Raw genomic sequence first — 12982 nt, 5'->3', positions numbered from 1 at the left:
GTAATCCCGATTCTTGTACCAAAAGGTTCGGGATCGGTTTGGTATGGATCCCAAAAATTTTGCTATTATCGGTTTGAGATTTTTTCGATATGGGATCAGGATTTTTTTGGTTTGGTTTGGGATTTTCGGGAAAAATTTTACAACCCTAAAGCTAAGTACTAAGATGTTCAAGTTCAGGTTGGTTGATATTATTTCTGCTCAAGCTCGTAAAACATAATCAAGATAGAAAAAATCTCTTAATGTATGCTCAAGCTCGCCTCAAATGAAATTTTCAAGCCCGGCTCGACTATAATTTAAAATTGAGTTTTTATTTGGCTCAGCTTAATGAAAAACGAGATCCCTTCCGTCTGAAGGAAGATGATGAAGAGATTTTGGAGTCTGAAGTTCCTTATCTAAGTGCAATATGCGCTTTATTGTACTTAGCCCAATGCACTAGACCCGACATCTCCTTCACTGTTAATCTTTTGGCAAGATACAGTAATGCACCAACACACAGACACTAGACTGGCGTCAAAGACATCTTCCGCTACCTTAAGGGTACTATGGATTTAGGCTAGTTCTATCCCTACGGATCCTCGAGTGATGCCGCGCCCTCCCCCCCCCCCCCCCCCCCCACTTCTTGAGTAAATTCTCGCCTTGTTGGTTATGCCGGCACAAGATACTTATCTAATTTGCACAAGGCGCGTTTTCAAACGGGTTATGTCTTTACTGTTGGAGGAACCACAGTCTCTTAGAGGTCAACTAAACAAATCTTAGTTGCCACTTCATCTAACCATGCTGAAATTCTCGCCTTACATGAAGCAACTCGGGAATACTTTTGGTTGAAAGTAGTTGTGGGCCATATTCGAAGCTCATGCGATCTTTATCCCGTCATGGATGTCCCGATGACGATCTCTGAAGACAACGCAGTATGCATCGAACAGCTCAAGAAAGGTTACATCAAAGGAGATAACACCAAGCACATTGCGCCGAAATTCTTCTTCTCACATCAACAACAAAAGCATCAGAAGATTGAAGTCATCCGTTCACAAGACAATCTAGCTGACCTCTTCACCAAATCACTGCCGAATGCGACGTTTCAGAAGCTTGTTCAAGGAATTGGTATGCGTAAACTTTCTGAATTGTAACATTACCTTTTCTCTTTGGAATTATGTCAAACTTAGGGGAGTATCCTGAAGAATACTTGCTTGATCTTAATGTAATCTTTTTCCCTATGATTAGGAGCATTTTTCCCACTAGGTTTTTGCTACCTAACTAGGTTTGAACGAGGAACCCACCTTGGGCTGATCATATCCCTAATGATGTCCTATAGACGATTCATTTGACTTTGCATTGCTCACGCATTTTTTGTTAGACTATGGATTTTATCTCTACTCAAGTTTTTTCCATAGCCTTTGCGTTTTTTAGTGAGACCTACTTCTTTATGCAAGTTCCTACCTTATTGAGAATAGCGTTGTTCCTAGAATCAGTGCCGATGAGTCGACTTCCTCAACTTCTACATGATGCTAAATCTACCTTGAGTATTTACATACTCAATGGGGAGTGTTATGAACTTTCCTAGTTTAAGTGTGATTGTGTAAATCTTAGATTAGATTTTATTTTAGTTATTCTTTCCTATATGAACTTGTATTCCTTGGGGATGAAGGAATTCTTCTCTCTCTTATTACTATAAATAAAGGCACCACGTAGGAGGGAATAACATACACATTCCCCTACAATTCTACAAACACATCTCTCTATACAATCTCTCCTTGCTGCCTGCCCCCTTCCCTTAGTCAGATAAAAAAGGCTACAACATAAGTGTATTTATACGAGAAATATCAATAATATGCCTAACAAGTATGTTTATATGAGAGATATCAATAATATGCCTACTAATAGTGGCCCGGAATGCATGATAAACATGTATGAAATATTATACTAATTTATCTATATATATTAATTTACCTATATTTTGTAGATTCACTAATGTAAATAATAAAATATATTTTATACGAGAAATATCAATAGTATGCCTAATAAGTATATTTATATGAGAAATATGAATAATATGCCTACTAATAGAGGCTCGGGATGCATGATAAACATGTATGAAATATTATACTAATTTACCTATATTTTTGTAGATTCACTAATTTAAATGATAAATACATTTTGTATGAGAAATATTAACAATATGACACCTGATAGATGCTCAGGATTCATGATAAACATGTATTAAATGTTATACTAATTTACATATATAAATTGATTTACCTGTATTTTCCAAATCAAAAAATTTGATAACAGGTGCATTGTTTTTCAAAATGACCAAAACTATTACTACTAAAAATAGGTACATTGATATTCGATAATTTACCTATATTTTAAAAATTCAATAATTTAACTACATTCTTTTGTTACAAGCTAATTTATCTGCATATTTTGAGTGCATACTAATTCACCAATCTACTTATTAGTTTATATATACAAATAATACTATCATATAATTTACTTATAATATCCAAAGTAATTATATACAGTTTTTTCTTTACTATATCACGCCTACGGGGTAGGTAAATTATTTTTACATTATTTCTATTCCAATTAGTTACTAACATTTAGATAGGCAAATTATTTCCCATGAAAAGAAAAAAGTAGATACATTATTTTGTATTACTTTTCTGACACAAATTATTGTCTATATTTCAAATGGAAAACACCATAATAATTTTATTTATATTATATATTGCATACTAATAAGGTAAGTTAGTTTTATGAGAAAACAAATTTGAATACAATTGTGAACCCTAAAACAACACTATGGTGATTGTTGGTAAAAAAATTTGAAAAAAGAAAACCTAATCAAATAATAGGTTAATTGACATTTAATTGCATTGAAAACAATAAAATGCAACAATTAATTATTAATCATAAGTCAAACCTAATGCACGTTACAATCTATGAGGGTATTTTAGTAACACGAGAGTTATTAAAACTGACATATCAAGCTTGTTAGGAAAATTTGCTTAGTTGGACAAATGACAAAATCAAGAGGATGGGTTATTTATTATTTATTTATTTATTTATTTATTTGAACAAGCAATATTATCTACACTAAGGGGAGGGGTGGGCTTAGCCTTACATTGTGCTAGCAATAATGTGGTTCAAATTCGTCTTTGGAGAGAATTGAACTTAAGACATCTCACTTACAAGTGAAAAGAAATACCACTAAACCGTATTACTAAGTGGCAATAAAGAGGATGGGTTTTAGGTGAGAGAAAATAAGTTTTCAAGGGTAGAACTCACATTTTCAGAAGAAAAAAAATAACAAAATATATTACCCCTAAGATATAGATAAAATAATAATTTAAAAGAGAATCAAGACATTTTCCAATATCGTAAAGTTTCGAGTAGGTTCAAAAGCATATTATGACCAAACACATTTTTTTTTCCTTCTCCTGAACACCCTTATTTATTTATAGATTTTGAATTGAATGAATCAAAAAAGAATTAGGCGACAAAAATAAAGAAAGATGTTGATGCTTAAAATTGGTTTAACCTCAAGGTGACCTCTATAGATTGAGGTCATGCAATTCTTTCAAACCAGCTTGGTGTGATCCGGCATCTCGTCCTCTAAAGGCTAAAGCAGTAAAGCTCTACAAAAAATGGTCTCATTTGATCTTTAATATGTGTTGAGGTCCTGCCATTCCTTCTTACCAACTTGACGTGATTCCGCATCTCATCCTCTAAAGCTCTACAAAAAATGGTCTCATATGAACCTTAGATGGATTGAGGTGCCATTCTTTCATACCAGCTTGGCGTGATCCGGCATCTTGTCCTCCAAAGATCTGTAAAAAATGATCTCATTCGATCCTTAGATGAATTGAGCTGATGTGAGCTTTATCCACATTGAGCCCAGGTTCATGATCTAATGGGCCCCTGAGTACCACTTCGTCGAGGTATGGAATCCAAGTGGCTCATCTATCATATCCTACATACTGGTCGTCTTTGACCTAAGATAAAATGGTTTATTGGGTATAAAATATGTTTGTCCCTCACACCACAACTTTGTAATTATCTCGGCTCACTTTACGATGTACTTTACCTCAACAATTAAAGATGTACAAAAGAAGAAAATGGAATGCGGATGTTATTTTTAATAACCGATTACCCATGCATCGTGAACCTTCCCAATATTTCGGCTGTAGTACTAATTATAGCCGCGGGTTTGCTGCCTTGTCTTCTTGCATGTTTTTCTTTGGTAAAATTTGACACGTATTCTACCACTTAACAGAATCTTACCACTAAGTTTTATATTAAAGATTAACAGAAAAAAAAAAACAATAATTCTATAAAGTTCTCCAGCCGCCGGGTCCCGTCATGATCTAAGCATTGGAAATCCTTTTCACTCTTTTGATCTCCCCAAAAAATGGCTTAATTTTCTTGTGAAGCATGTGTGCAAAAATCCAAATAGACTCAAATTCTTAATTTTGAGCAGTTACAACTTTGACCCAATTTTGTGACGCTTAGTCGACATTCCACTTTCTTAGTTTAGATAAAATCGTTGTTTAGAAAAATAAAAAATTGACCCAACTTCTAAGTTCTAAGATGTCGAAGCAATCGAGGTTCAGACATACAACAACTGTAGGTTCAATGGTGTTTCATGGAATTAATTACATTAGCTTTACAGGCCGTGTGGTGAGGCAGGGATTCGAGGTTTCTTTTTGGTGATATAGAAGAGGAGGAGGTGGCAAGGTGTATAGGGTGTTAGGGTGGCATAAAACTGTCCAACTACAAAACCAAATCAAACCGCGACAAAATAAATCATAAAAAACTGTGTTGATAAAAAAAAAATTCAACTTAATTTTAAGAATCGAACCGAACCATGCAGATCGGTTCCGGTTCTAGTTTTCATTGAGACAGAATCGCTCAGAATCGAACTAAACCGTGAATATAAATAATAAATTAAATTTATTAGTTGTGTAAATTACCATAAGATACATTACGTAAAGTATGAAAGCTCAGACAAAAAAAAAAATATAAGCATTTGACAAAAGGAATGTGTGCCTAGAGGGATACTGAACTCAACCGTGAATATAAATAATAAATTAAATTTATTGGTTGTGCAAATTACCATAAGATACATTACGTAAAGAATGAATGCTCAGACAAAAAAATTATAAGCATTTGACAAAAGGAATGCGTGCCTAGAATCCCTCTGTAAGGTGTGTGGGTGTGGGCGGGCGTGTGTGGGTGCGTGGAGTGCATCTAGTTCATTTCTTTTTCTAAAAACAGACTATATTTTCTTACCCCTATGATCTCGTGCCAACCATTTGAACAACACCCTACAGGAATTATTACTCGCATTGGCTTTGAACCAACCCTAAACTACAGGAATCGGACCAATTTAAAACTACCTATATAGTTTCTAAAATTCGCGAAGGGACATATTGTCGGTACAAAAATCTCCTTGTATCATGCTAGTTGCCTACACTGAATTTTCTTGTGTGTTATCTTTTGACTTTTTATTGTTAAATTAATTTTACTATTAATCTTGGACCTAAATAAACGCATGGAACTTACATTAAAGTTTCATTAACTTCTTGTAGCCTACTGCTCCGTTGCACTTCGGTTGATTCATTGTGACCTAAAGGTTGTGGGTTTGCCAAAGGACATAGCCTAGCTGAAAGCATTAGAGTTTCTTTACGCATTTATATAAGATGTGTTATTGGTATTGGGATTGCTGGAAGACGCATTCGAATGTAAGCATCCAAAAAAGGAAAGAAAAAAAAAACAAGTAAACTTTGAATACCATTTTGATTTGGTATTTGGAACAATAAATCGGTATAAACCGAATCGAAACCGATATAAATCGAACCGTAGATATTTTCTAATTTCAATTCCGGTTTGAGGATGGAACCGAGTCAAACCATACCTTGCCCACCCTTAGAGGAGATTGCTCAGTGATTTTAGAAGGCGAGATGACTTTACTGGATTATTCTTTTCTTTTCTTTTTCAGTATACTCTAATATAGGATTCTATGGCATTTTAACAACATCAAATGCTCTATTAGGTGTAACAACATGTGTTGAAAAATTAACAAAAGAGACACCAAATGAGACAGCCATTTGGGGACAGCAAACCCGTTGCCATTGATTACAATTGTTTACGAGAGAACTACTAACTTTGACCATGAGCTTTCTACCTTCACTCTCAAATAGTAATAGCAGTCACATGATTTAATTAGTTCCAACCAAAATGTAATAAGGCTACCAATGTATGGGATGTTTAAATAGTTAAGACTTGAATTGTCAAAATTTAGTCATGGAAATCTAGTTGTTCAATGAATAGGAGTGCAACGGTGCATAGTAGAATTTTATAGCATAACTTCATGTGAATTTGTGGATCAGTTTCATATTTTTGGATTCTTTCTTTCAATGAAAGACTCAAACTTTAGATTAAAGGGATGAATTTTGGAAATGGGTTGGATTGTTTGTCTTTAATCTTCTTGGTTTTTGAGAAAATTGTGATAGCTTATTTTTATTTTTCCTTCTAAGAAATAAAATCTTTTCTGAAGTGTCGAATTGTCATGCATGAAGCAAGGCTGATCGAATCATATATTAAATTAAAAGACAGAAACCGAAAATATTTTATAAGGCGGATGACAAATTTAAGAACCCTTAGTCTAATCCCTTAATGGAGTACTAGATCATTGCTTAGATCACATAACGAATAAAAAAAAAAAAAGGTCAGTAGGGTGTCTTGTTCCTGAACTCCAAAACATATTTTAACGTCACAATGTTTTAGTAGCAATTGTAGCAAAGGTCCTTTACTTTTAATTCAACTGGAGCAATGATTCATCAACTTAAAATCGATAACTATTGGTCCCTAAACTCATTAAAACGTGCAGCTATTGTCGTTTTCGTCAACTATGTCAAAAACACCACCAAAATAAGTCACGTTGGAATGACCATTGCTATAATTGAGTTATAGTTGAGAGACTATTGCTACAATTGAGTTAAAGTTGAGGGACCAATTCTCCCATAGAGTTAAAGTTGAGGGACCATTGCAATAATTTTTCTCATTTGGTTTTCCATATTTGCTCTTTCATTCAGCCTGACGTGCATGACATATGAGTCATTTTGATCGAAGTTCTCATGAAGTTAATAAAAATGACCATAGCTACATGTTTTGATAAGTTAAAGGACCAACAGTCACAAATTTTTCGTTGAATGATCATTACTCCAATTAAGTTAAAAGTTAGGAATTATTGCTATAATTTTCTCCAATTTTTATGATATAATACCACATGTTTAAATTCACTAATTAAAATAAAAAACCAAATTAAGTCTTCAATATGCAGAGAGCTCGTTGTAACCAAATTCGACGACTCCACTAAAATCCACTAAAATACCATCAAGTGTTAGCAAGTGTTTCAACCAAATGCAACGAAATTGCTTATATTTTAAGACTTTAGAGTTTGATATAGACATATAATGATACTTACTAAATGCGCCACTGACATATCACTTTAAAAAAGTGTCGCTAAATTTATGTTGTCGGCTATTTCATATATGATTACGTGTCGAACAAAATTAAGTATTATGATTGTACTTTTTCAAAGGTGGAAAGGGTATTGCTAATCAAAGCGTAGCGGAGAACTGCTATCTCAATGCACCCGGATAGTAGCCGCTTCCCAGTTTCCATGAAGTCCGGCAGAACCCTTCAGCATAAAATAAACCGTTGAGTCAATATTGACCGGTATATTACCAACACGTCAGCAGCTACATGTACTCCCATGTTAATTAGGAAACGTGCTTCCAGCTTCGAAGACATGCATGGCTGGGTGCATGCACCCACGCGTATATATAAGCAGATTAGCAAGTTTGGATATTATAATTCACATCAACAAGAAATATGGCAGCTGATCCCATCGGAGAAGTTATTGTTGAAATTAGTTCTTACACCACAAGAAGCTCAGCCTCAGCTCAAGTTTTTCCGGACACAACAAGCCCCTCAAACTTAGATATTACAAGTACAAATTGGGAATGTGGTGAGCTCAATCCACAGGACGCGTGGCTACCCATCACTGAGTCCAGGAGTGGCAATACCTACTATGCTACCTTCCATTTACTCTCTTCAGGAATTGGAACTCAAGCCCTTTTACTACCTCTTGCATTTGCCACTCTTGGATGGTAAGCAATAACCCTTTACTTACATCAAGCCAGTGATTTTCCACACTTTTTTTTTGTGGTTTACTGTAGACAAAAGTATAAGATATTCAGTTTGAAATGTAGATGATTAATTCATAACACACACCAGTAACTTTTCTCAATGGTTGCAGGCCTTGGGGAATTATATGCTTCTCACTAGCATTTGTGTGGCAAATATACACCAAATGGCTTCTCGTACATCTACACGAATCTGAAAATGGATTTAGGAACAGTAGATACCTCCACCTCGCACTAACGGCCTTCGGTTAGTAAACTGTACATCAAGCTCATATAACAATTAAACTAAAGAAGAGTTCTATGCACACACTCTGAAATTTAATCTCCTATCATAATTTGAAAGCTACAATATTGCTAGTCATATATATTAAGACATTTCAAAACTAGCCCTCTATATGTTATATATAGAGGGCGTTGTCCTCTTTAGTCATCAAAGAGGAGTATAAAATTCATTGCTTGGGTGTGAAGAATTTTTGTGTGAACAGAAGCCCACAAATAAATGGATAGTTTCCATTCTTTTTCAGGTAAAAAGTTAGGGATGATTCTAGCAATGTTCCCAGTTATCTATCAATCAAATGGTACTTGTGCACAGCTGATCATCGTAGGAGGTGGAACCTTGAAGCTTTTCTTCAAAACTGTGTGTGAGGATGGAGCCACTTGCCATCCATTGACTGGTACCGAGTGCTTCTTGTTGTTTACATGCATGGCTGTGGTTCTCGCCCAATTTCCCAACTTGAACTCCGTAGCTAGACTCTCCTTGATCGGTGCCGTCGCATCAGTTGTATATTGCACTACTGTTTGGACTCTTTCAGTTGGAAAAGGCAGGGACCATGACTACACATCATATGATCCACCAGCGATGGAGTCCACCATGGATATATTTGGTGGCAAACTGAATGCTGTTGGCATTATTTTTCTTACATTCAGAGGTCACAATGTAATTCTTGAGATACAGGTGAGCCTCCTTGCTAATTGTAAGATTAATTTTACGTTTCATTAGTTTTCTTGAAACTTTGGGTGGGTTTTCTATATGCTCTATGCTGTGGCCATGTAGAAGAAGGGCTCATTGGGCTCTGATACTGTTAGTAAATTCCTTAGCTTGCTAGTTTATACTTGTGACTTATTAGTACTAATTATCACCGTACGTGCCCGCACGTTCAACGGATTGCATTATCCGTGTATTTGGTCAACACTTTTGATAGTTGGTCATATCGGCTAATATCAATAGTGTATTATGGACGGTACTCAACACCGGCTAGCTACTGATGCCCTACCATGAAGTTGGGTAATTTGTGCAATGTATCTATCAATATATGTAAAGGTGATGAAGTTCACCAACTTATGCTGCAGGGCACATTACCATCAAACCCCAGATACCCAATACATAAGCGAATGTGGAGAGGAGTGACTATAGCTTATGCACTCATAGCCGTGTGTTTTCTTCCTCTGGCCATAGGTGGATTTTGGGCTTTCGGCAACAAGGTAAGAGCGAATTATGTTTTGATTTAAATATGCTTAGTCACTTCAATCGCAATGAATAGTTTTTTTTATATTATCAAAATGTATTTCGATTTATGCAGGTACCAACTTCCTATAGAGGAGTATTAATCTTGGTTTCACAATTCCATGGACATAAAAACACTTCAAACTTTGTACTTGGATCATTTTGCATGCTTGTGGTGATACACTGCTTAAGCACATTCCAAATCTATGGCATGGTGGCTTTTGATAGTCTGGAGTCAAAGTACACTATCAGGAAGAACAAGCCGTGTCCAAGGTGGCTTCGCGTAGCTTTACGCATTTTCTCCGGAGGAGTGGAATTCTTCATAGCAGTTGCTCTTCCATTCTTGGGAAGCCTGGCACCTCTAATCGGAGGGTTGACATTGCCTTTGGCATATGCTTACCCATGTTTCATGTGGATTTCAATCAAGAAACCAAAGCAAAAAGGAGCAGTGTGGTGGATTAACATAGGACTTGGATGCTTAGGCTTGGCTTTGAGTGTCATTTTAGTTGTTGCAGCAGCTTGGAATTTAGCTGACAAAGGTCTAAATGCCAACTTCTTTAAGCCTTAAAATTCATACTGAAGCTAAGCAAATTGTGTAATTATTATGTTTGAAATTGCACTAAAAAAAAAGTAGTCATTATTGACGAATTTTTCTGAGGGCCCTAATAAACCGTCGTAAAAAGAACATTTTGCAATCATAAAATATGGGTTGTCGGTAACATGGCATGAAACAAATTTTTATTACCAACGCACATAATGTCCTCGGAAAAGGTCCCAAGTTTCGTCAGAAATGCACTTTTGTTTGGCGGGAAGAATTGGCACCAATTGTATTAACAACGAGTAAAGTTCTTATTGGAAATAGAATGGTTATTTCTGAAGGTTTACTCATGTTGACGAAATTGATTTAGTATTTTTGAGGGGAAAAAAGTCCTCTCGGTAATGTTTTTATATTTTTTATGGAAAAAAAGTCCTCTCGATAACGCTTTTATATTTTCGAGGGTGATTAATTGTTGCCGGAAGTAATCATATTTTTCTTGACAAAATTTTTTCTTTATCAAAATAAAATTTTAAAGCATATGGTTTTGTTGGAATCAATTATCACATGTGTCGTTGGAATATTCTTGAAATAAGTTTGATGCTTAATTTAAATTTTACAATAAATAGATCATATAACTTAGAATACATATGGAAAAAAACACAAAACCATATTAAAATAGTACTATCCATTAGTGCAAATATTTTAAATTGAAGATCGAATTTGTTTGTCGTACTCTTATAGGGTTGAGGAGTGTAGTTGTAAAAAATCAGCAAGATTTGAGTTAAAATAACCGTTAAATCGTGAATTTTCGTTTATAACCGTTGAAAGATTTCGTCCCATTACCTAATATCTGAATGTCCATTTTTTACAATTTTTTACATATGCGATCTTGGAGCATATGCAAACAAGTTTGACGGTTGGATCTTTGAAACTAGTTTTGCAGAATGTGTAACCCTTCAAAACGATAGATTCAACAAACACTTGAAGTTTATTTTATAATTCCATTAAGTAAAACATAATAATTTATGGTATCCACTAGTGTAAATATTTTAAATTGAAGATCAAATTCGTTCATCGTACTCTTATAGAGTTGAGGTGTGTAGTTGTAGAAAATCAGCAAGTAAAATAACCGTTATATCATGAGTTTTCGTTTATAACCGTCGAAAGATTTCATCCCATTACCTAATATCTGAATGTCTGTTTTTTGCGATTTTTTTACTTATGCGATCTTGGAGCATGTACAAAAAAGTTTAATAGTTGGATCGCTAAAACTAGTTTTGTAGAAGTATCCCTTCAAAACAATAGATTCAACAAACACTTGGAGTTTATTTTATACTTCCATTAAGTAGAACATAATAATTTGTTGTATCCACTGGTACAAATATTTTAAATCGAAGATCGAGTTCGTTCATCGTACTCTTATAAGGTTGAGGAGTGTAGTTGTAAAAAATTAGCAAAATTGGAGTTAAAATTACCGTTAAATCTTAAGTTCTCGCTTATAATCGTCAAAAGGTTTCGTCCCGTTATCTAATATCTGATTGCCTATTTTTTGCGATTTTTTACATATGCGGTCTTGGAACATGTACAAACAAGTTTGACAGTTGGATCGTTGAAACTAGCTTTGTAGAATGTGTATCCCTTCAAAATGATAGATTCAACAAACACTTGGAGTTTATTTTATACTTCCATTAAGTAGAACGTAATAATTTGCGGTATCCACTAGTACAAATATTTTAAATTGAAGATTGAATTCGTTCATCATACTCTTATAGAATGCAAATATTTTAACACTCAGATCGTTGAAATTTATTTCATAAAATGCATATCCCGTTAAAACAATAGATTAAAATAGAATATTACATTTTGACAATATATATATATATATATATATATATATATATATAGAATCATTCATAATTAAAAAAAATTTGGAGGAGGCGGGAGACAAAAATTTTGGCATGAGAGAGCACACATCGCTGTTTAGCTCTCTGCCCTCCTCATCTCTCTCGCAAATCTGCCTTTCCTTTCCAGAAACAAAACCTTAACCTCTATCCTTCATTTCGTTCTCAAAATCTCAAAGTTGCATTCATCAAAATCTTCTCCTTTCTCTCTATATGTGCCTTCATCCAAAAATTTCCACACGTCCTCCCCTCCTTTGCAACAACAAACCCCTCAAAATTCACTAATCTAAACTTAACTCTAGAAGGGAAAACCATGGGTTCCTCTGCTACACACCACAGCCGCTGCACTACGAACCCATCTTCGTCGTCCATCGGAAAACCCAAGAAGAAGTTTTGATCGTCGGCCGACACCAGGAGTGCAACATCATCTTGGCTCTGCAAATTCCACCTCCAAATCCTTTCTGACCCTTTTTCCCAAAAGCTCTCACCGATTTGTGATCAGGTAATATATTGGGGTTTCTCTTTGTTTCGTCCTATCATTTTCCTCATTTTCTATGTCCAGTTATGAAGCATCTTTTGATTTTTATTGATAAAGACCTTTTCTTTCTCCAATTATGCCTCTGTCAACTCTTTGTCTGACATGCTCCATTTTCCATTTCTTTAAGCCCAGGTGCTGCTCAACAGGGATGTTGTTTCTACGTGATGATCGCAGCTTCCATTTTCTCTACTTAACCGATTCAGGGGCCATCATATGGTTAGTAAATTGAAGATGTATCCCTCAATTTCATTAAATAACTTAAGCTGGAATAAATCTTGGTAACCCATA

General features: G+C 35.0%; 1 protein-coding gene across 1 annotated transcript; it reads left to right on the top strand.

The window, feature by feature from the left end:
* Positions 1-7899: 7899 nt before the first annotated feature.
* LOC125480797 (lysine histidine transporter-like 8) lies at positions 7900-10285 on the top strand. Its single transcript, XM_048591915.1, has 5 exons — positions 7900-8177; positions 8327-8460; positions 8738-9168; positions 9564-9695; positions 9794-10285. Exons 1-5 carry the CDS (start codon positions 7900-7902, stop codon positions 10283-10285), a joined length of 1467 nt encoding a protein of 488 aa, XP_048447872.1.
* Positions 10286-12982: the final 2697 nt, after the last annotated feature.

Source organism: the organism of the source record quoted next, unplaced genomic scaffold (genome assembly GCF_019419815.1).
Source record: "Pyrus x bretschneideri cultivar Hongxiangsu unplaced genomic scaffold, Pyrus_bretschneideri_v1 Contig10, whole genome shotgun sequence".
Taxonomy (NCBI): domain Eukaryota; kingdom Viridiplantae; phylum Streptophyta; class Magnoliopsida; order Rosales; family Rosaceae; genus Pyrus; species Pyrus x bretschneideri.
This window is presented reverse-complemented; position numbering and strand designations above follow the sequence as displayed.

Excerpts from the sequence above, each read along its gene's own strand:
- LOC125480797 (XM_048591915.1), top strand. The coding sequence starts at position 7,900 with ATGGCAGCTGATCCCATCGGAGAAGTTATTGTTGAAATTAGTTCTTAC. Across the intron at positions 8,178-8,326 it reads GCATTTGCCACTCTTGGATG|GCCTTGGGGAATTATATGCT; the intron begins GTAAGCAATAAC and ends CAATGGTTGCAG. Across the intron at positions 9,169-9,563 it reads ATGTAATTCTTGAGATACAG|GGCACATTACCATCAAACCC; the intron begins GTGAGCCTCCTT and ends CTTATGCTGCAG.